The sequence below is a fragment of the Myodes glareolus genome, chromosome 6, assembly GCF_982192425.1.
Source record: "Myodes glareolus chromosome 6, mMyoGla1.1, whole genome shotgun sequence".
NCBI lineage: Eukaryota > Metazoa > Chordata > Mammalia > Rodentia > Cricetidae > Myodes > Myodes glareolus.
In genome coordinates this window covers 82,132,715-82,159,276 of record NC_142031.1, presented here as the reverse complement: position 1 = coordinate 82,159,276, position 26,562 = coordinate 82,132,715, and the positions used below count along the sequence as shown (strand labels likewise).

General features: G+C 40.4%; 1 protein-coding gene and 1 long non-coding RNA gene across 3 annotated transcripts in view; one reads left to right on the top strand and one right to left on the bottom strand.

The window, feature by feature from the left end:
* Nucleotides 1-24,342, bottom strand: part of Fbxo11 (F-box protein 11) — a 78,694-nt gene extending 54,352 nt beyond the window's left edge. For both annotated transcript variants that reach the window (XM_085690939.2, XM_085690940.2), the window contains exon 1: nucleotides 23,944-24,342. In XM_085690939.2, the coding sequence (XP_085547065.1) occupies nucleotides 23,944-24,208 (265 nt within the window). In that variant the 5' untranslated portion in view covers nucleotides 24,209-24,342. The remainder of the gene's footprint in view (nucleotides 1-23,943) is intronic.
* Nucleotides 24,343-25,025: 683 nt separating this feature from the next.
* LOC148121871 (uncharacterized) lies at nucleotides 25,026-26,170 on the top strand. The gene is made up of 2 exons (XR_015738136.1): nucleotides 25,026-25,458; nucleotides 25,724-26,170. It is a non-coding gene; the product is annotated as an uncharacterized LOC148121871 (long non-coding RNA).
* The last annotated feature ends 392 nt before the right edge of the window (nucleotides 26,171-26,562 follow it).

Sequence of the window (26,562 nt, the reverse complement as noted above, 5' to 3'; positions counted from 1 at the left end):
AGGTTCCAATTCTAAATACTGGATCTATAGCAGTTTCTATCAGTTTTATTTCCTATCTGTTTTGTTTTGCTTCTTGAGACAGGTTTGTATGCAGTCCAAGATGGCCTCAATCCTGCTTCTTAAGTGCTGGGTAACAGTACATCCAGAGTTTCTGATCATTTTTTACAACTGTAAACATTTCTTTTTTTTATACTATTTTATCTCACAGCTAAAGCTATTCTGAAATTCACTATGCAGCTCATACTGGCCTCAAATTTACAATCTTCCTTCTTTACCACCCAATGGAGATTACAGGCATACTGGGATTATAGGCAAAGACCATCCACCATCCATCCCTCCTTCCTTCCATTAACCCTCCTCCTCTCCCTTCTGAGACATGGTCTGTTAGGGCTCAAGCTGGCCTTAAACTATGAAACTAAGGATGATGCTGAACTCACGATTCTCCTACCTCCACCTCCCAAATGCTAGAATTACAGGCATGTGCCCACCAAGCCTGGTTCCTCTTAGTTTTATCTGCTTATTTCTTTGCGCTTTTCCAAGGCTACCTCCTTTTTCTAACTTCTGTGAACTTCTGGATTTTTGCCTTTTCAAGTTCTTTTCTAAGTTTTCTCAGTTCATACTCCATCTCTTGTTGGTTTACCTTCTTTTCCTTTAGTTCCTACATTCCTGATTTTTGATCATCTTTGGTAGAAATTTTTACAGCATCTGCAGCTCAGAAATAAACCAGGCACAGCTGTGTACAACTATAATCCTTGTGAGGCAAATGAAAGGACCACTCCCAATTTGAGGACTGCCTGGTTTACATAGTGAATTCCAAGACATCCAAGGTATATACAGTGAGGAACTCTGTCTCAAAAATCAAAATGGGTTTGGGATGGGGGCACGGAGCCAGACATGGTGACTTACACATCTAATTCTAGTCTGAAAGGTTATAAAGTAAGACCCTCAATCACACACACACACACACACACACACACACGCACGCACGTGAGCTGTAGGAACACCTTTACTAATGTGTCCTTTGGTGCTCTGGTAAATTTCTACTATCATGACCACTTCTTTTGTTTTTGACACAGAGTACGCTGGTTCCTAGAATACACCGGCAGAGCAGGCAGCAGGGGTATGAGGGGGCGGATGTCACAGTACAATCCAGGGGATGGTTGTTTCTGAACTTGGGGCTGTGTATGCTTCTGGATTGGTCTATTTTCTCTTCCTTCTTAAACTAAATCAGTTATTTCTACCATTACCTCTCTCATTATAAATAACTTCAAGGTGAAACTCCCCCTTTCAGCAAACAGACTTAACAGCTTCTGCCCTTCTCTGACACCTCTGATAGCCTTTAATAATCATAATCTTTAATTTCACTGAGAATGAAAGTCAAGGTTTTTTCTTATTCTCCTTTTTTTTTTTTTTTTTTTTTTTTTTTTTATAATTTACAGAGAAAAAAGGCCCAGGCAAAGACAGAGGTTATTGTTCCAAAGACTCTAACTGTGAGTCTCATTTGTCAATGTTCTTTTGGGAGAGACAGAAACTCTCAGAGCTGTAATTCACAGCACCATTCTTTTGGTTTTGTTCTATCTACAGCACAACTTAAAATGCAGGAAAAGTTATGGTAACTCACATGTCTAGTAGTGATTAGGTAAGCTTTAGTATACATGTAAAGTATTATGCATCCATTAAGAACCATTTTCATCATGGCAGTGGTAGTGCATGCCTTCAGTTCCCAGCACTTGGGAGGCAGAGGTAGGCGGATCTCTGTGAGTTTGAGGCCAGCCTGGTCTAAAAAGGCTGTTCTGGAATAGTCAGAAATACACACAGAAGTCTGTCTTGAAGAAACAAAGCAAAACCTTTTCAAAGAATACATATGCAGGCACATTTAAGTGGGAAAAAAATGATATGAAAGTAAACATAGGATTCTAGTAGACACAATTTTACATATTTCTATGTTTTCGATACTTACTTTCACCAGATGAAAGAAGTAGTTTTCTTTAGTTTGTTAAATTGCTGCAATTTTTCAATTTTTAAACATACTGAATTTAAAAAAATATTATAAGCATGCAATTTATTCTCTCTCTCTCTCTCCTCTCTCTTGGATTTTTGAGACAGCCTTAGCTGTCTTAGAACTCAGAGATCTGCCTTCCTCTGCTTCCTGAGTGCTGGTGTACTTCCTCCTCCTTTCAGAAAAGGCAGGTAACTGCAGCACAATTAGTGATTAATTTTATGTAACAAAAGGTTACATTTCTTAGAAACAGTCTTACATCTTTTACATGAGCTCATCATGATTGGTACAGTATAACATAGTAACGAAGGTTCACCTATGGTTTCCAATCTCTTTACATTTCCTAAACTTCTGTACTGTCACATGTAAACTGTACAAAACATTATCTGTCTGATGTGGGGTGTTACAACACTAAAGAGTATTTAGTGCTTCCCTAGAACAATGACCAAAAGTGATGGTTATTATTATTGTTGTAAGTAGTGTTTGTTATAATTATTAGAAATTTTCTACATTGTTTCCCATGCTTCCAGAAACAGAAGTATATATAAATTCTTCCAAAAAAAAAATCTTATTGCACTTAACATAAATTACAGGGTTTCTATTGTATATGACAAGTCCATGCATTGATATTATACACTTCTAAACAAGGAAAAAATGCTCCAGTTAAATATTTAGCAAACTTAACTGTCAAACAACATTACTGCTTAGAAATATTTTTTGTTTGAGTTTTTGTTGTTGTTTCATGATACAGGGTTTCTTTTCTTTGTGTAGTCCTGGAACTCTTTATATAGACCAGGCTGACCTTAAACTCACAGAGATTCACCTGTCTCTGTTGGGACTAAAGGAGAGCCACCATGGTCCTGCAGAAATCTTTATCTGAAATGCTTGGGATAAGAGTCTGGCTCCCTCCACCCTCAAGTTCTTTTTGAGATAAGATCTCAAACTAGCTGGCATCAAATTATTAGAGGTAGAGGCTGATCTTGAGGATGATTCTACATGTCAGCTCCTCCTGCCCCACCTACCAGGTTCTGGGAATACAAGCATGCACCACTACAGTTAACACGAATTTCTGACTTCTACCTGCCTGGATTACCAACTCAACCTGCTATTTCAAAAATCCAGAATTCCAGAGGTTCAGAAATCTTAAATCAACAAGTTAACTCCAAAAAGTTGGAGTTCAGAGCAAACAAAGAGATGAACAGAGTATGACACAGTGAAGATAGTCACTGGTAACTCTCCCAATTTCCCAATCTCTACATTTTACCCACATTCTCTAACAGGTTTTTTTTTTTTTTTTGAGTTTTTTAAGTCCTTCTTTTTCTCTTTCCTTTATCTGTGGTATATACTCATTCTTCAAAATTTACTTGCCAAAAGGGGTGGCCTATAATCCCTGCATTTGTGAAGTAGAGACAGAAGGACCATCCTAAACCCAGTATCCAGTCAAACTGAACCAAACCAAAGCAAGTAAATCTACTTTACCTACTTTCTCTGAGAATCTTTGGAAATCATTTCAAACCTAGGCCTAGTTAGTCCCTAAGTATTTCGTGTACATATTCATTCAATAGTATTCAATCTTTTACATTAATGGGAATGATAAACTGCATACATGCATACACGCACCCCCTCCCCCCAAGACAAACAAACAGCTCTGGCTGTCCTGGAACTACTTCTGAAGATTCAAGCTGGCCTTAAGCTCACTGAGATCTGCTTCCTCTGTTGCCCAGGTTCTTTTGATCCAATGACCTTATTTTATGAATCTGTTTCCTGAAACTGCGACATACACATGCAAAGATACCAGCATAAGGTTAATTGCTATAGTTCAATAAAGGTAAAAATTAAAACCTACGTATCAATTAGTAGAAAAATATTATAATAAATACAGTATATTTATAAAGACTACTCAGTAACTATAAAAAAGTTGAGTGATGGATATGGAGGAATGAATACTCTAAGTATCTTAACTAAAAAGCAAAACTTAAATAACAAACTAATTCCTGTACATCTTGTGGCTTCTTTTTAATTGAAAAAGAAAAACAATCATATATATTCAAATAAAAAACTTGGAATCCTTCATTAGCTTGAGTGCCGAAAGCAGAGGCATTTATCCCTGCACCAAAGAGAGACAGGATCTTATGTATTCCAGGGTGTCCTTGAACTCAGTATGTAGCTGAGGATGACATTGAACTTTGGGTCATCTTGCCTCCACCTCCCAAGGCTGCAGTACTGGTGTTAAGGTATGTACTATCATGCCTACTTTACATGATGCTGGATATCAAGCCAAGGGCTGTGTAGGTGCTCAGCATATACTATAACAGAGCTACATACCCAGCCAAGACATTAAAAAAAAGCCTGCAAACTTACTGCTATAACATCATGTTTGTGCTTGAGTGCACACTCATGCATGTTCTCTCTAGCTTTAACTACAGCACATATCCGCTATACTTAGTTCTCTCCACATACTATTTCTAAGAGTCTACTTTTTTGCTTTTACACACCAAAGTACATTTGTCTTAAAAACATCAAATTACTGATTTCTTGTTTTTATCCAAAAAACAAAATTTCAGATTTGTTATCTAATGTTATCTCAAAATGTTTAGTAATGTCAACCAGTAATTATATGAACAAAACCAGGTTCAGAGAAGTAAAAGGAACAAAAGAAAAAAGACAAAAAAGTATCTGCTGCCAATGCTGGCATTACTTTATAAGTTAAAGCTTTCCTAAAACCACATTTACAAATTTCCTGCAACTGACAAAACACAAATATAACTGCCACAATAATTTTATTTAAATTTGTTTCTCTTATTAATTTTTTGGCTAAAAAAATTACAGTCTCAGATAAACACATCAAGTATATACCCATATAAATTATTATCTAGAATCACTCTTAATGATTTTTCTAAATCAATCAGTAGCTTCTAAATTTTTTTTTCTTCTCCAGACAGGGTATCATTATGTAAATGTGGCTAGCCTGGAACTCACAGAGATCCGCATGTGTGCTCCACCATGTCCAACTTGAGTTTTAATGGTACTAATTATCAGACCTAGGACTTGAGCATACTAAGCAAGTAGTCTATCACTAAGCTATTCCCAATTCATTAACCTTTATTTTAAGACAAACATCTCTGAATTCTTTGATATAAGCCTAATGTATTTAAAACAGGTAAGTTCTTGTTTTCTCTTGGTCTAGGTTTGTAAGAATCCTGTAAGACAGTCATTATATAACTAATTGAATATATGAATCAATTTAAAAAAATCGAGTGGGGACTGAAGAGATGGCTCAAGTTATAAGCACTGGCTTCTCTTCCAAAGGACCCAGGTTCATTTTCCAACATCCATAGGGCCGTTCACAACTGTCAATAACTTCAGTTCCAAAGGATCCAACACACTCATACAGACATACACACAGGTAAGACACCAATACACATGAAATCAAAGTAAATAAAAAAAGATTTAAAGAAAATAATAGTGACTAATTATATTTCAAAGGCCCTTACTTTTTGAAAGCAGTTACTTATTCCCAAACAGATTAGGTCTCCTCACAGCCCAAAGGTAAAGGGCAGGCTGCACAGACAGCACAAAGTGCCTGCTCTGCAGCACGAATGAGACCTCTGCTTGTACAACCAGCATTCACATAGACCTAGGGTGTTGTACACCAGTGCTCCTAAGGGAAGATGAGAGACAGCCACAGGACAATCTGCACAAGTTTATGGAACCAGCTAGCCTGGTTCACATAGGTGAACAAGACACCCTGCCTCAAATGAGGCAGAAGGCTGCAAGAACCAACACCCAAGGTGTTCTCTGACCACCTCATACATGTTCTAGTATGCACATACCATACACACAAAAAGGGCATGTGTGTGTAAAATGAAGACAAAACAATTTATTAATCTGTTTTTAACACCTCTTGAACCAATAGTCATTAATTTTTCTAGAGCCAAACCCAATTTTATGAAAAACATCAAATAGCCTTCAAATCTATACCACTGATATTTAGAAGAACCAACTACTGTCAACAAAAACACATTTTCCTTTCAAACCTCATTCAGTTTGCTTAGACACTAAATTTCTTTGTATTTGCTATCATAATCTAACTGGTACAAAAAAAGATTTTTATGCCACGCTCACCAAGTTTATTCCGTAAAGTATTGCTTGTTCAAAGTCCCAAACATTTAAACTTTAAATTCTCCACTAGGTCTGTGCTATTAGCTCTGCTCAGTTCTAACCACAGTAATTTTAGCCAACTATCACTGCAAAGCTGCTGGGTTATAAATACCAAAACCGTTCAGAAATTAGTAAATATTTACAACTGCGCTGAGAAATATAAAGCTTAAGCTTTTCTAATTTAAAAAGAATTAAGCTAAGGATTACACAATTAACCAAGTAGTGTGACTTCATATCATAATCAAAAACACTGGCCAGGTGTGGTGGTGCATGCCTTTAATCTCAGCACTCAGGGGGCAGAGGCAGGAAGATCTTTTTGAGTTCTAGGCCAGCCTGGTCTACATACGGAGTTCAGGACAGACCTGGCTATATACATCCTGCCTCAAAAACAAAACAAAAACCACTAAATCACAACTTTCTAACTAGTTCCTTTTATTTGGCCAAGATCACTTAAGGTGAGTTGTTGTTTTAACCTGTGCTGAAGACAGGCAGGTTCCCAGCACTTACTTGTATTGCTTAACTGAAACTTTATGTTTGCTGATAACTTAATTCTCCACTGACCCTCCCTCATTTTCTGACAAGCTCATTCCAGGACTAGTCGATTCTAGGAAACTATTTTAGATAGTTCATAGAAATGAAGCCAGGTAGTACTTCCTCTGACTGGCTATTTTCTTAACATACTGTCCTCACAGAACACCAATATCATTGCATATTGCACAGTATCTTTTTTTTAAAGGCTGAATAATATTCCTGTGCGTGTGTGTGTATCCATTCATCTGTCAATAAAAGGTGGATTGTTTTCATACCTTACTATGGATAATTGTTGCTATGAACACAGAGAGTCAGCGTCTCTTCAAGATACAGAGGCTGTCTGTGACTTGAGAATAGAGTTCAACTGGAAACTGCTTGCCTGCTGGGTTTAACTCCCAAGATGAGAGAGTAGGAGAGGTACTGGTTTCAGCCCTCTTTTGGGAAGTAGAATTTCTGGGAACACACTAGCTTTTTGGAAACCTTCGGCCTGTTAATCTTCTACAGAATTGTACTATTTTATATCTAAGAACAGTGATTACAAAAGCTCCAGTCTTCTACACTGCCCCCCCCCAATACTTGTCTTTTAGAGAGTGAGGTGCTAAGGATTGAACATGGGGCCTTGCACCGGTTAGGCGAATACTCTACACTCCTAAGCCTTGTCTATTTTCTTTTTTGATGTGTATATATGCAATCTTGCATAAATTTATGCGTACCACATGCATGCAGGAGTCCCCAGAGGTCAGAAGTGGGCATCATATAACCTGGAACTAGAATAGAAATTGTCAGTTGCCACATGGGTGACAGAAAGGTTGGGTCAGGTCCTTTGCAAGGGCAGTAAGCACTCTTAACACCATTGAGGCACCCTTCCAACCCATCATGCTTTGCTGCTGTTGTTTTAAATAGCTGAAGTGAAAAAACATCTTAGTTTTGACTCATATTTCCCAGATGGTTAGAGACATCGTCTTTTTTCACCAACTTGCTTGCTAATTTGTATATCTTTACTGGAGAAATTTCTTAAGTCCTTTGCCCATTTCTAATAGTTACTAGTTTTCCTGCAATCAAATTGTAGTAATAATTTATTTATTGTGAAAATTAACTGCCTATCAGATAAATGGTAAGCAATTATTTTCTTCCGTTTCATAGGCTGCCTTTTCAATCTCTTGGCTATGCAGCAGCCTTTTAATCTGATGGAGAACCAGACATCTACTTTCACTTTTGCTGTCATATCTATGATGCCAAAACCAATGTCACAAAATTCTTTCTCTTTAGGTTACATATATACTACTTGAAAAAAATGTAAAAGAGTAACAAGTTATGCCACCTCAACTTCTGATCAAGTTTCTCATTAAAACATTCAGACATTTATCAACTCAAGAATGCATATTTCTTAGTTTCGGTTTCTATGTTAAAACATGTCCATAATAGGTAGTGGAATTTTTCTAGCCCCCTAAACGTAGAGCTTTAATGTAGATGCTTTGGTTCAAGTTTCTGACATTTAGTTCTTAGCTTTTCTACTCTTAGAGATTCCAGATAAACTTTCAAATCACTAACTTAGAAATAGTCTAGATTTCCTGCGAACTCCGAAAGCTCCGTAAAGCCCACTGGGAGACATAACTACTTGTTCACATATGAGGAACCTTCAAGTGCTGTTGTATCTCTGCAGTTGAGCTACTTGGACTCTAGCAACACACATTTAATTTAAACCCATCTTCTTACCTTTAATTCCTAGATAAGGCCAAAAAAGTATAATAAAATAGAACAAAACCATGAAAATAAAATGAGTGACCAGAATTCTGCAGGTATTTCCTTAGCTAGAATCCTTTTTAAAAAACAATGTACATACACAAAACTCTAAATAATTGTTAAGTTAAAACAACTTTTGAAATATGGTACAAGACCATTAAAAAGCAAAAATATTACTAAACAACAGGGGTCCCAACAAAGCCCCACACAAAACTGAAAACACACATAGACTAGTACACGTCTACATCGGTCACCACACTTGAAAATGTATATGTATCTGATTTAAGCAAAAAAATATGGGTTGACATAGGCAATAAATTATTATTTTAAACAAAGAAAGCATTGATTTCTACTTGTTAGAAGAAAGAGACAAAGTAAAAAGCAAGGTGGTAGAGGTGCACACTTTCAAACCCAGCACTTGGGAAGCAGAGGCAGGCAGATTTTTGAGTTCCTTGCCAGTCAGGGCTACACAGTAAGTCTTTATCAAAAAAAAAATAAAAAAAAAAATAGTGAAAATAATATCCTTATTTACAATCCAACTTGGTCCTGTATTTTATTTTAAAGTCAGTTTAAGTTAGCAGTAAGTTTCACAAGGCAAGAATTATGTATACATAATGACTAATAAATTCAAACCCCATTGAATTATATTAGTAACTCAAAAACTACACAAAGAATTTTTAAAGGTCTCAGAAGTCATTTTACTCAAAAAAAAAAAAAAAAGTCCCTAATTAAGAAATCCTTCTCAACAGGGTATGATTCATGCCTGTAATCCCAGAATTCCAGGGCTGAAACTGCCAGAAGTATGAGACCAGCTTGGTCTATAAATGAGACTGCGCCACTACCACCACCCAGCCCCCCCCACACACACACACAAAGAAAAGAAGAGTAGATGTCAAAAAGAAATCACTCTGGGGGGGAAAGGGAGGAGGTGATTCTTAACTCCAAATTTTTAGGTAACATTTACAAAACACAGCTCAGTAAAGTAAATTAAAAAAAAAAAAAAACCACAAAGCTGAAACAAAGAAGGTAAGACCTTGTCTGGAAAAAAGATAAGTCAGGAAAAGAAGACTCCTCTAAAGGAAATCTCCTCTAACCTGCTTTTGTGGACAGGAAGGATAACCTCAGTCTAGACCAGCAAATACTAAGAACAGACTTAAAGCAACGAATCCCTTCTCTTTTGGTATCTAAGGCTACCATATCATCCATTTCAAGCAAGCAGTCATTCTCGGGGGACACCTGTATTCTAGGGACACAAGGTTGAAAGTCACTTTAACACAAGCTTTTACTTGAGAACTTACCAATGATGTTTATTTTCATCTTTTTTCTTGTCAGGAATGATAAGGTCAAGGATAGCAAAGTTTCAAATTTTCAGTTGAAGTTTAAAACTCTTAACCAGGCAATGGTGGTGCACACCTTTAATCCCAGCACTTGGAAGGCAGAGGCAGCCAGATTTCTGAGATCGAGGCCAGCCTGGTCTACAAAGTGAGTTACAGAACAACTAGGGCTAAACAGTGAAAAATTGTTTCAAAAAACCAAAAAAGTTAACAATTCTTTAAAAAAAAAATTTAAGATTTTATTTTTATTTTATGTGGATGGGTCTTTCTCTTGCAAGCACATCTTTGCATACTGTGCATGTCTGGTGCCCACAGAGGCCAGAGTAGGTGTCTGATCCCCTAGAATTGGATTTACAGATGGTTGTGAACCATCAACCCCATGAGTGCCGAGAACCAAACCTAGGTCCTCTGGAAGAAAAGCCAGTGTTGCTAACTGCTGAGCCATCACTTCAGCCCTAAGTTTTTTTTTTTTTAAATTCTTACTATATGCTGGCTGTAAGACAAAAAAGAGCAGTTAAGAATGAGCAAAAAGCCAGAGAACAAAAAAGTATTTCTTTGATGAGTGCAATGGAGCATGTTTTTAATCCCAGCACTCTGAGTTTCATCCAGTGTTATCTTCATAGGGAGTTCTAGGCCAACCAGGGTTATTTAGGAATACCCTGGGGATGGGGGATGGGGGATGGGGGATGGGGAGTAGGTTCTCACTATATACTCCAAGTTGGTCTGGAACTCAATTCTGTGCCCAGACTCGTCCTGAACTCATAATCCCTCTGCCTACACATGTGGTACCTGCCCAGTGCAAGACACTTAAAGATGAGCCAAAAAAGATGCGCTTAAAAGCAGCTAGAACAGTGTTTCAAACTTAAACTTGAAAAAAAAAAAAACTTAGAACTTAGCATTAGTTATTGGAGTGAATACTCAAAATCAAAAATCTGTAATATTTTTAAATTTCTAAAGATAAAAAGACACTCTCCTTGCAACCACATAAACCTATAATTTTATTAAGTGAAACATGAAGTTTATTTTTGTAGGTTGGGGAGAGAAGAAAACCATGCTGGGAATTAAACTTAAGACTAGTGAGATACATCTCCAATTCTTTTTCCAAAGTTTTTTTTTTTTTTCCTTTGAGACAGGGTTTCTCTGTAGCTTTGGAGTCTGTCTTGGAATTAGCTCTTGTAGACCAGGCTGGCCTCGAACTCACAAAGATCTGCCTGCCTCTGCCTCCCGAGTGCTGGGATTAAAGGCATGCGCCACTCGCCTAGTCAAAGTTTTATTTAAGAAAGAAACTCCCCCAAATTGCCCAGGCTGACCTTAAATTTATAATCCTTCTGCCTCAGCCTCTTGAGTAGATAGTACTTCAGGCAATGAAAGGTAAACTTTGAAATGCTGACAATACAGTTTTTATGGACTAGAAAGATAGCTTAATGAGTAAAAGCCTGAAGGTCCGAGTCACAGTTTCCAAACCCATGTGAAAGCTGGACAAGTACCCGGAACACCTGTAGTTCCAGCATTCCTACAGGAAAATGGAGGTGGATACAAACCAATCCCTGAAGCTTGCAAGTTAGCTGGTGTGTACAACGGGAACAACAACAACAAAAAGACACAGTCTCAAACAAGGTGAAACGTGAAGACTGACACCCAGGAATATCCCCTGACCTCCAGACATATGCTATGGCATACATGTGCATACATTTACGCACGCGCACACACAAAGAGAGAGGGAGGGAGGGGGAGAGAGAAAGAAAGGGGGGGAGGGAGGAAGAAAGGAGAGCAGGTACAGTGGTGCACAAATGTTAAATCCCAGCTATTTAAAAGACTGAAGTAAGATTTCTTGAGCCCAAGAATTCATGGCCAAAGTAAGTTTCATAGTGATCCTTAGGGGAAAAAAAGTAGCTGGCGCATCTCTGTGAGTTCGAGGCCAGCCTGGGCTACAAGAGCTAGTTCCAGGACAGGCTCCAAAGCTACAGAGAAACCTTGTTTCAAAAAATAAATAAATAAATAAAATGATTTCTACTATACTCACAGATAAAAGCCCAGCTCAATTGTTATCAAAGAGGTTTCCTCTAGCAGCTGAAGACTCACAGCCAAACACTAGGCAGGATCAGGGGAACCCCTGAGAAGAGGAGGAGGAAAGATTATAGGAGCCAGATGGGTGGAGGATACAAAGAGAACACGACCGCATTTTCAACAAAGCAGGACTCACAGAAACTGAAGTGACAAATACGGACCCTGCATGGGTCTGAGTAGGTCCTCTGTATCCATCTTATGGTTGAATAGCTTGGTGTTCTTGTGGAACTTCTAATATTGGGAACAGGGTGTCTCTGACTCTTTCGCCTGTGTTTGGGACCCTTTTTTTCCCTTTTGAAGGGAAGCAGAGGAGGAATGGATCTGGGTAAGAGTGGAGGTGGCGAGAGGGACAAAGAAGAATGGAGGGAGGGGAAACTGCAGTCAGAATATTATGTATAACAGAAAAAAAAGTCATTTGGTTGGTGGTGGCCCATACCTTTAATCCCAGCACTCAGGAGGCAGAGGCAGGAGGATCTCTGAGTTCAAGGTCAACCTCAGAGTGAGTTCCAGGACAGCCAGGTTACACAGAGAAACCCTGTCTCGTAAAGCAAAATAAAAAGAAGGTGGTGGTAGGGAACAAGCACCAACATGTTTATAGTAATGTCTCTGGTATAACCCAGGTAATTTAATACCAATGTGGCTTTCTGAAAAAATGAAAACAGAGGACATAACATTCTCCTTCACTGTATTTTTGGATTGTTAGAATGGTAAAGTTTTAGTGACATAATCATGAAAAGCCAGGGTTCACTTGTCTTCAAACTGTCTTATCTTCCATTTCTTGTAAATTTCTTTGAGAAGAAGAAATAATATATGTTGACATAAAATGCAAAAGAATTGTGGATGTGTGTGTACACATAATAACATGTGTGTACACATAAAAATTTAAGATACACATAATAACGTTCATTGACATCCAAACACAAAAACAATTTCTGTTTGTCTCTAGGTTCAATGTTGCAGCATATTTAAGCAACGTAATAAATGAGTGAACAAGCTAATGTCATAAGCCATTAACATAGATTAAGCCCACAAATACTAGAGTCAAGTAGCAAGGAACACAGGAGTCCACACAGGGTGATTTTATTAACATAAAGTTAAAAACATGTACAACTAATCCAGGAAATTAGAAAGAGTTGAGAGCAGTAACAGAAGACATAATGTTTACGTCTTCATGTAGGTGTTATCAGTTACACATTTGTCCAAAGGCATCAAACTGGGCACTACTTGTGTACTTAACATACTTTGACTGCAAGTCTGATTTGTTTTGTTTTGTTTTGTTTTGTTTTAGGGGTGTTTGTTTGTTTCAATGCAAGGTTTCTCTGTGTAACCCTGGCTGTCCTGGAACTAGCTCTATGACCTCATCAGAGATCTGCCAGCCTTTGCCTCTTGAGAGCTGGAAAAAAGGCATGTGCCACTACTGCCTGGCACAAGTCTTTCTTTAAGAAAAGATTAACAAAAATCATTACTGCAATGGTCTCTCTCTCTCTCTCTCTCTCTCTCTCTCTCTCTCTGTGTGTGTGTGTGTGTGTGTGTGTGTGTGTGTGTGTGTAAAATAAGACTCTAGGGATGGGGAGATAGCTCAGCGGTTAAGGACAGTGGTTGCTCTCCCAGAGCAATCCAGGTTTAATTTTAAACACCCACATGGCAGCTCCCAACTGTCTGAAACTGTAGTTCCAGGGGATCTAACATCATTATACAAAATATATGCAGCAAAACACCAATGCACATAAAATAAAAATTAAAAGACTCTTTGATCCAAATGTCCTTTACTGATTTAAATGACTCATCTATATGTTCCACTACAACCCATTCCAAATCTACTTCTCTCTATCCCAATCCTTAAAGCAAAATCAGTTTCAGTGAGAGAATCCTTAAGAAAACTAAAGTCAGAGTGCATTCAGAAAAGCCATGCAGAATGTACCTGCAAGACTTCCACTCTGACTTTCTGCCTCAACCTGGGCTTCAAATACTAAAGTACCCAGCAGTTAAGACTCTTAAATGTAAATGTCTTCAGAGCACTGTCAGTCACTCCTGCACAACTGTGAGTTAATTCAACGGCCACGTTAACAAAGTAATGTAGATCATGTAAAAAGAAGAAACATAAATGTTTACACAATTTCTTATACGATAAAATCACTTCGTTAAAGCAGATTTCAAAAGTCTTTTATTTCTACCTCATTCAAACATGCAGAGTCTTTGGTCTTTCATAGCTGGAAGATACAAGCTTGTAAACACATGTACTTTTCATTTGTTAAATTAATATCTTTTACTTTTTGGGGAGGGAGCTCACTAAGTAGTTCTGGCTGTCCTAGAACTCACCATGTATACTAGGCTCAAACTCCAAAATACACCTGCCTTTACGCCTCCTGAGAGCTGGGATTACAGGCATGCACCACTATACCCAGCTTAAACTCACTTTTTAAAGTGGGTTTTTTGTTTCATTTCTTTTCAAAGTGGTACATGACCAGTTACATGGGAAGAAATAATTACTAGTGGAACGTTTATACTAATTCTGTCTGTCTCAAAGCATAACAAGTGATAGGAGAGGAACAGGGTTGAGTTCCCAGCACTGCATGGCAGACACAACCATGTAGAACTCCAGTCTCAGACGACCCAACACCCTCTTCTTGTCTCCATAGGCAACATGTACGCACATAGTACACATACATACAAGCAGGTAAACCCTCATACACATAAAAAAAAATGAACTTTTAAAAAAATAAATTAAAAGGTTTTTTTTCTTTTCTCCAGCAACTTCCTCTTAGATATAAATTCTTCCTTTTTAAATTATTATTTTATGTGTGTTGCCTATGTGTCTGTCTCTGTAACACATGCATACCTGATGACTAGCCTTGAAGGCCAGAAGAGAGTGTCAGATCCCCTGGAACATGAGTTACAGACAGTGGTAAACTACTGTGTGTGTGTCTGTGTGTGTGTGTCTGTGTGTGTGTGTGTGCGCGTGTGCGCGCCGCGCATGTCCTGCAAATTAAACCCAAGTCCTAACCACTGAACCACCTCTCCAATTTCAGATTACAAATTCTCAAAAACAACATGCTCCTATATGTATGTACTATGTCATATATTATGGGTACAAGATATAAAATCAATGCTAAGGCAGAAAACAAAATTTTATAAACTCTGTACACTAGGCAAGAAGGCATCTAAACCCAAGTAGAGCTCACAAACTCACATACTGAAATTCAAATCAGATGGTTATACTAAGTAAGATACTAAAGAAGCAATACAGAGGGTTGAATCTACATTTGTGGTCAGTTATTCCACCAATCAAACAAAAACCTTCAACATAGATTCTGCCTTAATTCAACTTGGCTATCTGGAAAACAGTGATGTTCAATCAGGAAACAGTGAAAAACTAAGATTACCATTACTATTAAAAAATAATTTAAAGCACTAGTTTTTAAATCTAGTTTTATCCTTCTAATGTTTACACTTGGAAAAAACCCTGTAACCTGGGCTAGAGAAATGGCTTAGTAGTTAAGAGCACTTGCTATTCTTGCAGATGACCTGAATTCGATTCCCAGCACCCACATTGTGGCTCACAAGCATTCACAGGCACATACGCATTGTACATACAATACATACATACAAGCAAAACTTTCATACACATAAAACCCTGTAATCTTTCTCATAAAACAAAAGAAAAAATTAAATAACCCTCCTTTTCTCATGATACAGTAGTAATAATAGTTTTTAATATTTAGACACCAGATAGAAGAACAGCTTTTAGTAATTTTTCCTTCGCCTTTTAAATCATTAACTTTTCAATGTCCTACGTGTTAGAAGAGCAGAACATCTGAAAGTATGTTTTAGAAACTGAGAGGTAAGCAATAACCAAATAGAACCTACACTTGTTTTAACATACATATCTCAATTAAGGTGTTTTAAAATGAATAAATACAACTAGTGTCCACTTTAAAGTAAAACAAATTATTTTTGGTATCTGGCTAAAACCAAGTAAATTACATGAAGGAAGTTAGTTGATTTCATTTCTTTGTTCTCTAACATTAAGTTTAAGCACATCTATTATACTATTAAATATTAAAACAAGAAAATCTGGTAAGGAAAGTATACTCAGTTCTAAACCAGTTAAAATTACTGTTATTAAACTGTTATTTAACTCATATTTCCTCTCCTGAGATATTCCACCTGTACCCATGAGCTAAAATGGCTTGAAATCCTTTACTCCTAAACTATGTGTAATTCAGAGGAAATCGACCCTTCTTTGTACAATAATTGCTAGTAGTGTCATCAACATGGTAGAAAAAATCCATATTGGTCAATCAGAGCAGCATCTGACTAACTAACTAGTCCACAAGTGAGGAAAATTATCATCAGGTTATTTGGAACATGTAGCCATGAGACTCATTAACGGTATGAAACTAACGTACCCATCTCCAAAAACTAGATGAGATTAGATAAAGGACAGACCTGCTGCAAGGGCTAGGTTAATCCTCCTCTGAACATGATGGAAGCATTCAACCAAACATGTTCTGGCCATTTCCCTTTACATGGAGTCAGTGACATAAATCAATTTAGAAAGTCCTTTTTTGCTACTTCTTGTGCATGGAAATGTGATTCCTGATTGTTCTGCTGAAAAATGAATAATGAAATGTACTTTCCAGACTTGCTGCATGGTTCGATGAGAGAATATTATGAAAGTGCCTGCAGATTAGTGCTCAGCAGAAAGTTAATGTTTATTGTTCAATACCTATTGCTTGTTTCCTACTTAAGAACAAAAAACAGACAAAAATCAACCAGTGTCTAGAGAGATAATTCAGTGGTTAAGAGCACTTGCTGCTTTCCCTGAGGACTCAAGTTCAATTCCCAGCACCAATGTCAGGAGATTTACAATCAGCTGTTAACTTCACCTCCAAGGGACCCAATACCACCAGACTCAGCACCTACACTCAAGTGTACACACCTACATGCAGATACTCATCTACATATAAAAAAAATCTAAAAACTAACTCAATTCACTATATTTAAGATTACTTGTTTACAATTTAAAAAAAAAAAAATCAGTGCTACTGGGGCTGAAGAAATGGCTTAGCAGTTAAGAGCACTTCCTGATCTTGCAGAGGACCCAGGTTCCACTCCCAGAGAGTCAACAACAATGTCACTTCAGTTCCAGGAGATTCAATGCCCACTTTTGACTTTCATGGGCACTAAGCATGCACATAGTACACATGCATACATGTAGGCAAAAACACTCATAATAAATAAATATTTTTAAAAAGAACAGCTTTAAAAAAAATCGGTGTTGCTCAGTTTATACCAAGTCATCTAGATCAAAACTTTTGGCCCAACCCAATGTCTCATGTGCACTATTTTCTTGCATTTAATTTTGTACATGCCTGGCTAGAACCTCCACTTTTAAAAAATATTTCAAAGAGTAGTTATTATTGAGCGATTATCATATGTGCACATCATAGGTGCTCCTTATCTTTCCTTCTTACACTTTGTATAGTTCAAGCGCTCACCTCTCTTCAAAGACTCTAAAGTAAGGCACAGCAGTGTGCTGCTTGCCCTATAGCAGCTAAGTTCTTCACACTATGCTGTCTGTCAGGCCCCTAATATTTTGTTACCCTAATTTTGTTTTCAATGGACAACAAGCGCAATTTGAGGAGTGCCACTTTGTCACCAACCCAAGATATTTGGAAGAATATAATTCAAGCTAATAAAAAAGTGAAATGGAAAGTAAAAATCAGAATTCTTCAGCGACAGGTACAACAGGATTTATACAAAATAAGAGTACATTATTAGTGATAGATAAACAGGAAGTCAAGAACTCTTACATTGAAATAAACCACAGACTGGCTATTTTTCTTTCTTTTGTTTTAAAGACAGGGTCTCACTATACAACCCTGCCTGGCCTGGAACCCTGGGATCAGCCTGTTCTGTCTACTGAGTGCTGGCATTAAAGGTATATGCTACCATGCCATGCCTCCAGTAAGCTATTTCTAACATTAAGAAAAAAATTAAGTCCCCAAATGCCTAACCTACATAGCAAGTTCCATGACAGAGAAACATAATAAAAAAAAAAACCCTGTTTCAACAAAGCAAAACTATCTGGAGAGGAAACTACATCCATACTGGAAACTGTCATGTATTTAAGCCTTTCCTTATTAGTATTCCTTAGAAGACAGTGTAACAGTCTCCATAACACTTACATTATAAGGAGCAATCCAGAAACGACTTCTTGTCTATGGGAGGATAGGTAAAGTTTATATGCAGATTCTGTACTATGCCATTTTGTAGAAGGGACTTCAGAATTCAGACTTTGGCTTAGGGTCTCAAAACTAGTCCCCTTCTCCCAGCATACTGCAGGATGCACCGTGAACTCTGTCAAATTTGAGTTATAGAAGGTAGCCATCACAACCATACAGCACCTGCTGGCCGTTCTTGCCTACCTAATAGGCTTCCGAGCTAGCTGGCCTTCCCTTGGGTTTGCCAGGATTTCAAGGAGCTTCAAAGAAAGAATAAAGTACTGCAGTGACAGCCTTGAGGTCTCACTAGCAGAATGGCGACATTAACATTTTGTATCTCTCAGTTTCTAAGTTTTGGGAAAACAGGTTCCCTTAAGAAAGAGGTCTAAAGAACAACACTCTTCTCTCAGGAGCTTTTGTGAGGGTTATGTCACTAGATGGAAATGGTGTCCCAGGGCATTTAATTCCTCAAAAAAGAAAAATCACATTTTAGATTCAAAATTAGGTCTTAGAGGTTCCTTCTATAAGTAGTATGAAGAACCTGAAGGTAAAATTCTATAAGCCCAGTCACACAGAAGGTATATCCAGCACACATGACCAGAGCCTACAGTCAGAGATGAGATCTTTATCATACAAATATAAATACTAAATTTTTGTGTTAAGAAATCACTTCTGATAATAAATAGCAGTATCTACTAATATATGGCATTAGTACATTTCTTAAGTAATGCTTTATAAACTTTCAGCATCCAAAACAGTCATGCTCTTTCCCACGTACTAGAAACTACTATTTTCAGAAACTTCTATGTAAATATATTTACACAACTCAAATTCTCTTACAATAACATCATGATGGAGAAGTTGGGAAGAGTGACTGATCCCAAGTAGAATTTAGTAGGGAGAGGCATATATAAAAAGGTACTATCAAGACTGGATGGATGGCTCAGTGGTTAAGAGCACATATTGTTCTTGCAGAGGACCCGTGTTCAAATCCCTGCACCTACACCAAGCAGTTCACAACTGCCTGTTTCTCCAGGGGATTTGATACTCCCCGACCTCACACACAGACATTTACATGTAAAAAATATTTAATAAAAAAAGGGAATTGAATTTTAAATTGTGCACATGTACTAATTATTTTTTATTTGAGTCTTGCTTTGTAACCCAGGCTAGCCTACAAATCATGATCCTGTGTCTGCCTCCCTACAACTGGGATTCCAATGATGGGTCAATCGTATCCAGTTGAAAAATGATTTTAGCATCAAAAAAAAAATACTGGTTAACCAGGTGTGGGTGTTTGAATTAGAATGCTTCCCTACCCATAGGCTCAAGTCTCAGTGCCTGGTCACCAGTTGGTGAAACTGTCTGAGAAGGATGAGGAGGAGGTTTGGCCTTGTTGGAGGAAGTATGCCATGGGGGCCCAGCTTTGAGGTTTCAAAAACCCACACCATTCACAGTCAGCACTCTCTGCTGGGTGTTTGTACAAGACGTAAGTGTTCAGTGACTGCTCTAGTGCCCTGCCTGCTGGAATATCACCCACCACGATTGCTATGGACTCTAACCCTCTGAAGAACTGTAAGCCCCAAATAAACTCTTTCTTTTATAGGCTTCCTTGGTCATAGCATGGTGGCACACATTCTTGATCCCAGGGCGTGGGAGTTAGAGGCAGGCTGTTGAGTTCCAGTCCATCCAGGACTACATGGAGAGACTGTTTTTTAAAAAATACGGACTAGAGAGATGGCTCATCTGTTAAGAACACTTGCTGCTCTTCTCTTCAGGATCCAGGTTCCCATTCCTGTCAAGTAAGTGGCTCATAACTATTCCTAGGGACCTGACACTCTTTTCTGCACTCATACATGTATATGACCTATACACAGACACCCACTCACACACAGAGAAATGTTATTAAATAAATCTTAAAAAAAAACTACTAGTTAAAATATCTATAGTACATCTACACATTTGTTTTCCTTGTATGTCTAGAAAAAGTAAAAAATAGGCTCTAAGAATAAAGAGAATGCTAAACCCTTTCAGAATTTTAGAGTAAACATTCATGCATAAACAAAAGAAATGAATTCAGTATGTTAAACCTACACTGCCTCATTTACTGTTTAGTCAGGAGATGCAAACAACTCAAGAACTGGCAACTGAAGAACTGGCACATACATAGACATGCACATACACTTTTTTCAGGGAGAGAAAGGGATGAAATCTGTCATTTTCATGATGTTAAGTAAAACAGGCCAAGCACAGAAAGACAGATGTCTATGTGGAACTTCAAAAGTTGACCTCACTGATGCAGAATCAAGAAAGCTGGAGGGAGGATGCAGAAGGTGGGACAGCACACCATTACAGTAAAAGGAGAACTTAGCACTGGTGCTTTACTGTTATAGTACGAGGATACAGAAACAATAATGTACTATGTACCTCAAAAAAAAAAGCTAGGACTGTTTTTAATTAGAAAGAAATTATAAATATTCAAAGTGATGTTTATTTGATGCTTATCCTGATTTGAACTTTACACATTATATATACAACTACTAAACAGAGTACTCCATAAATAGTAAATTAAAAACACAGGCTATAGCCTGGCATGGTGGTGCACACCTTTAATCCCAGAACTCAGGAAGTGGTGGCAAGTGAGTAGGAGGCCAGCCTGGTCTATGTAGTGAGTTCCAGGTCCGTCAGAGCTACAAAGGAGACTCCAACTCTAAATAAATAAGTAAACAAATAAAATATATGAACAAACCAAAAAACAAAATCCAACCCCAATGTTTTCCAACTTCATTAAATCATGGAATATATTTCCCAACTGTGACTACATGGAACACAAATTTTCTTCTAGTTTTTAGTAGTACGTGAAATCCCAAACTAAAAATTTTCAGACTAAAACAAACAGCTTCAGTTAGTGTAGACGATTACTCCTCTCCCAGTGTAGCCTATTAAATCCTCCAGGTAAGTGGCATATAATCCTGCTAAGATCCCATCCAAGTTTCTATTGCACATCAAACACTGGTCATTACATACAAGAGAAAATGTGTATATGTGTACAAAACAGACAAATATCTATACATAGATACTTAATAGCACAGCCAAGGAATTTTTATTATAGTTAACTTGTGAATACAGAAGCAACTCAAAAACAACCTCAAAGAATTTTTGTTTAAAAATGTCTATAACTGCATTAGAATTAAAAAGCTTATAGCACATCTTCATATGAAATCACTCAATTTTATACAAAGATTGAACTAATTTGTCTACAAATTGTGATTCTCACTTTGATTTACTACCTGAACCACTATTACATAACTATAACTAAGAATAATGTAGAATTACATATTCATCAAGACTTAAAAAATAACCACAAACACACTAGCCTTAGCTCCTTAATTCCCTTATAAAATCATTTAAAACTTTATTATTCATTTATTTCATGTATGTGTATGGCAGGGTATAAGGTCAGAAAATGACCTAAGGGAAGGTCCTCTCCTTCCATCATGTGTCTCAGCATGGAGCACTCAGGTAGGTCATCAGGCTTGGTGACAAGCTCCTTTATCCATCGAATAATCTTTCTGCCCCTCCTCATAAAATTATTAATTACAGCACATTCCTAAATGGCTATTAATAATATGATACTCTTAAGCTAGAAATACTCTATACACCCTAAAATTTTTAAACACATTTAAAAATGTAACAAAAATGCTAATCTTTCAAAAAATGATATTATTTTTGTACACGTCTAGCAAAATCTTTATTATTTTAGTCTTAATTCATTTTAATGTTTTATTCATTTTGAGGTCATCTATTTGCCCGCTGAAAAGACTCACGCTATTCTCCCCCGAGGCTAACCAGCACGTTCTTATCCCCCTGTGCCAATACTGAACCTCCACAACAGTTCCTACTTGCTACAACACAGTCAACAACCCCAGAGTGCACTTCACTTACTATTTGGCTAAGTATATAATGAAATCACAATTCAAAAACATCTTTGTCAATTTTTGAACAATAAAAAGAAAACTGACACTGTGGCATGTGACCATCAATGACCAAGATGTAGGTAGAAATAGACCTTGGTAACTAATAATTTAGAATAAATAAAGAAAACGCCCAGGGTCTACCTCAACTAGCCGGAAACTAGAACAAGTGGTGAGACTGGAATGCAGAAGAAACATTTAAAAATACACAATGGGAGTGGACTGACACTTTAAGTGATCTGCTATCAACAGATTAGGACATCTTTAAAGGCTTACCGTAATGACAGAATCTTTAACATTTCACTTAACATTTCACTTTTGCTTGTTTTCCCTAGTGTCAATTCTAGAAGACCGGATAATTATTTGGATGGAACTCTGGTAGTTAAACGGAAAGGTTAAACGAGATACAATTTTTTTTAATTTGTCAAAAACTGGTAAACGTATCACAGAATTGCTAAAACATTTTTGCCAACCCTGTTGCAAAAGCACTCTAGTAAACATCCCCTTCTCTCAAACAACATACAACAAATTGCTTTCTCAAAGACTATAGTAACAGTGACTAATGCAAACCTTTTAAACTGTTTTTCAAACTAACAATTTCCTACCCCTGATAAATATTTCAGTCAAATACAATTAAACAGTTAAGGAAAGAATGTACAATTCTAAAAAATTTCTCTAAACGTAGTCTTCTTAATCAAAGGAGGTGTGACAACCAACGCAACCCAAGAAAAATTAACCTTAATCCTTCAACCAAAACACGCAAAATGTCTCCTAACAAGTCTCCTTTAAACAACCATACACAAAAATACTGTGCTTACTTATACCCACTACAAGCAGCTCAGTAATAGAGAGACTAGTTACGTTCGGAGATCAAGGTGCAACTCTCATCTCACAAACCTCCCCAGATAACTATATCATCCAGGCAAAACCGAACATTATTTTTGCTAAAGCAGGAATCTAACCCCGGGGAGCCTCAACCCTTAGACAATGGTGGTTACCAGACAGCGCAGCACAGTTGGGTCCAAATGACACATTTCACTAGGCCTTAGTCACAACACATGCGCGCGCGAGAGAGTCTACATACGGATACACACACGATCCCAAGGGGCCGGTTCTACCACAGGGGTGCTCAAACCCACCAGGGCACAGAGGGGAGCACCGCGGTGTAGTGGGGAGGATAGATGAGGGGGACGACACAGCGGAAGGGTAACTGCACTGCACACGAGGGAAGGGGCTGGAAATGGCCGATGGCTTCTATATTTATTTATTTAAGGGTATTGATTTAACGGGTCCTTCCCAGGGGCTCCGTAACTAAAAGCAAACTGCGCAGCAAACATCGTGGGATTGGAAAAGGAGCCGCTGCTCCCCCTGCCCCATGACCTGAAGCGGGGGGCACACAAGTTCCCTAGCCAGCGGACCACTCGGGCGCCCCTCTCCCCTTCTTCCAGGGCAAAGGGAAGCCCACAGAGAAGGGGAAAACAAGTTCCCCAGCCAGCCTCACCGCCCCACGCTGCTTGCTGTCCCCCCCCCCCCCACCTACCACGAGAAAGGGGGAGCCCAGACCCAGCCAGGCGGCAAAAAGGGGGAGAAAAATCCCACCCTTTGCCCGCCCCCGGCCGCCAACAGACTCTGGTGGGGTGGGTGAGCCAGCCGGGAAGCCCCAAGGAGGGGTGGGGACGGAGAGTGCCGGCCCCGAAACCAAACAAAGCGCGGCCTGAGCCGCAGCCCGGGCGAATCGCGCAGCCGCGGCTTTTCCTGCCGGGCCAGGCCGGGCCCAGGTCGGGCCCAGGCGAACACTGCGGCACGGTGGGACCCGCCTCCGCTCGGCCTCCGTCTCCCACCCCCGGCGCGCCACCGCCCCCGCCCGCCCGCCTGCCTGCCCGGCCCGGCCCCGAGCGCGGCCTTACCCCTCTCGCCGGCGTTGTTCCGCTCCTGAGGCGGCGGCGGAGGCGGTGGTGGCGGCGGCGGGGGCTGCTGCTGCGGCGGCGGCGGAGGCTGCTGCTGCTGTGGCTGCGGCGGAGGCTGCTGGGGAGGCTGCGGCGGCTGCTGTTGCTGCTGCTGCTGGGGCGGCTGCGGCGGCGGCTGCTGCGGGGGCTGCTGCTGCTGTTGCTGCACCGGGCGCGGCCGCGACACTCGCCTGGGTCTCCGGTTGGCGGCTCGGACGGAGTTCATTTGCCGGGCTGAGGTGGCGGCGTTGGCGGAGGGACACACACACACTCACACACTCACTCTCACACTCACCGCGAGCTCCGGGTACCGGGGAAGAAGGGGGTGGGGAGCGGGAAAGAGCAGGGACGGACAGAGGGACGGGGGGGCCCGGGGCGGGCGTGAGCCCCCGGGTCCGCGAGGAGGCCGGGGGCACAGCCGGAGCTCGAGCGAGGCCGGTCGGCCAGGCCTGGCGCACGGGCAAGGCCGAGGCCGCCGGGCGGGGCGGCCGCGAGGGACGCAGACAGAAAGACGGGCCGGGCGAGAGAAAGAAAGAAAGGGCGTCCGTCCGCCTGGGGAGCCCGAGGCGAAGCGCGGCGGCGTCTGCGGCCGAGCAGACGAGCCGGGCCCGCCGACTCCCGAGCGGCGTCTCCGGCGGCGGGGGGAGTGGGCGGGCGATCCCGGAGAGGGAGAGCGGGGCGGGAGCGCGCGGGGGGCGCCGGGCGCCTCCGTTCCTCTTCCTCCCCCCACACCCCCTGAAAGAGCGCCCTGCGAGGAATTTTCTCTTTCTTCGGCCTCTTCTCTCCTCCGCCCCCCCCCCCTCAGCGAAGGGGAAATGAGTGTAAAGGGAGGAGATAGGGGCAAAAAGAGGCGTCGTCGTTCCTCCTCCTTAAAGGAACCTTTCCTCCTCAGCCCCAGCGCCGCCGCCGCCGCTGCTGCACCGTGGCAGGAGGAGCCATTGACACCGCCGGAGCCTCCACACTAACCCAGTCGGTCCCTCCCCGCCGTGGGGCTGGCCTGGGGGCGCGGGGGAGGGCCGCGGGGCGGCGGGGGAGGGGCGAGGGCGGGGCCATGGGCGGGGATTCCGGCCGGGCCGGACCAATGGGGAGCGCCCATGCAGCCTCCGGGCCAATGGAGCCTCCTCTCTTATCGCGAAGTCCCTTCCTCCAACGCCCTGTTTCCTCTCTCGGGTTTCCTCCTTCCCCCGCGGAGGAGGAAAGAGGAAAGGGGGAGTGTGGCAGGGCGGGTGATAATGGGGAGGTATTAGGGCATATAATGGAGCTGGGGGTAGGCGAAGAAGCGCCAGTACATAGCGAAGATTCTGGGAGAGGAGGTGCTCGGAAGAAAGGGCGGGGGCTGCTGATGTAATTGGGAGAAGTGATTAATCTTGCATTTTGCCGTTTCAGCCTCCCTCCACCCCAGCCTTCACCTGGTTTTCTTAAACGGAAAGTGGAGTGAGGGAGTCAGTCTTTGGTAACTCGGGATTTCTGTGCTCGGTAGGTTCTAACTCTGAGCTGTAGGGAGCGCTCCAGGTTCTGTGCCCATGAAACCAGCTGGGGGTATTTGCAAACCTTAGAGATGTGCTTTCACCGAGCTTAAAGTTTGGAGTCAGTTCCAGTGTCTGTTAACCCAGACCAGAATGTTTTAGATCTTGGCCAGCTAGTTTGCTTTGATTTTTGGAAAAGTGGTCTACATAATGTTACGGAAGAAATAAATATGTGGAGGTTGTGATCGTGACTATTTCATTGTTTTAATTTTTAGGGCCCACACACTCAAAAAGAGAAACTCCCAAGAGGAATTACTTTTGTATCTGTATCTGGTCCCCTTAGCATAATCTCTCCCCAAGGAAATCGCGTTTCTATTCCCGGGCTGCCACTGTGATGGCTGAAAACGCACTCCTCGCTATTCATTCGTGATAGCTCAGCTAGCTAGTGGTTCACTTCTGGATTCTCTTCTTTTCAGAGCTCTCAGTAATTTCCTGCTTGAATTTCATTGGTTGCTCTCTAGGCTTAAGATAGATAAGACATTACAAAGCTTGATAAAAGCAAGACCGAGAGGGAGAAACGTGCATTCTGAGAGAAGCACCAGGAGGGCAGTAAGCCAGTGTTGTGCTGTGTGAGCCCCAGAGTTCTTAGGTGACTCTAGGCAAATCACCTTTCTGGATAGCAGACATCTCTCCTGCCGTTTAAATAAAACTTTATCACATAATATACAATTGTTTTTCTTTCTTTGGGGGGAGTATGGTGATTTTTGAGATGTTCTATTTTTAAGTCAGGAAAATGAAGACTTGTGAACAATCTTTTCAAAACCTGTATGTGAAGACAGTTATTTGAAAAACATCTTGAAGAAAGACGGCTCATTTCTTAAGAGCACTGACTGCCCTTCCAGAGGACCCACGTTCAACACAGCACCCACATGGCAGATCACAACTGTCTGTAACTCCAGTTCCTGGGCATCTGTCAGCATCTTCTGATCTCTGAAAGCACCAGGGATGTATGTGGTGCACAGATACACAAACAAAACACCCATACACTTAAACTTTTTTTTTTAATTAAAAAAAAAGCTTGAGTTGTGCACAAGTAGATCATGCCTATAATCTC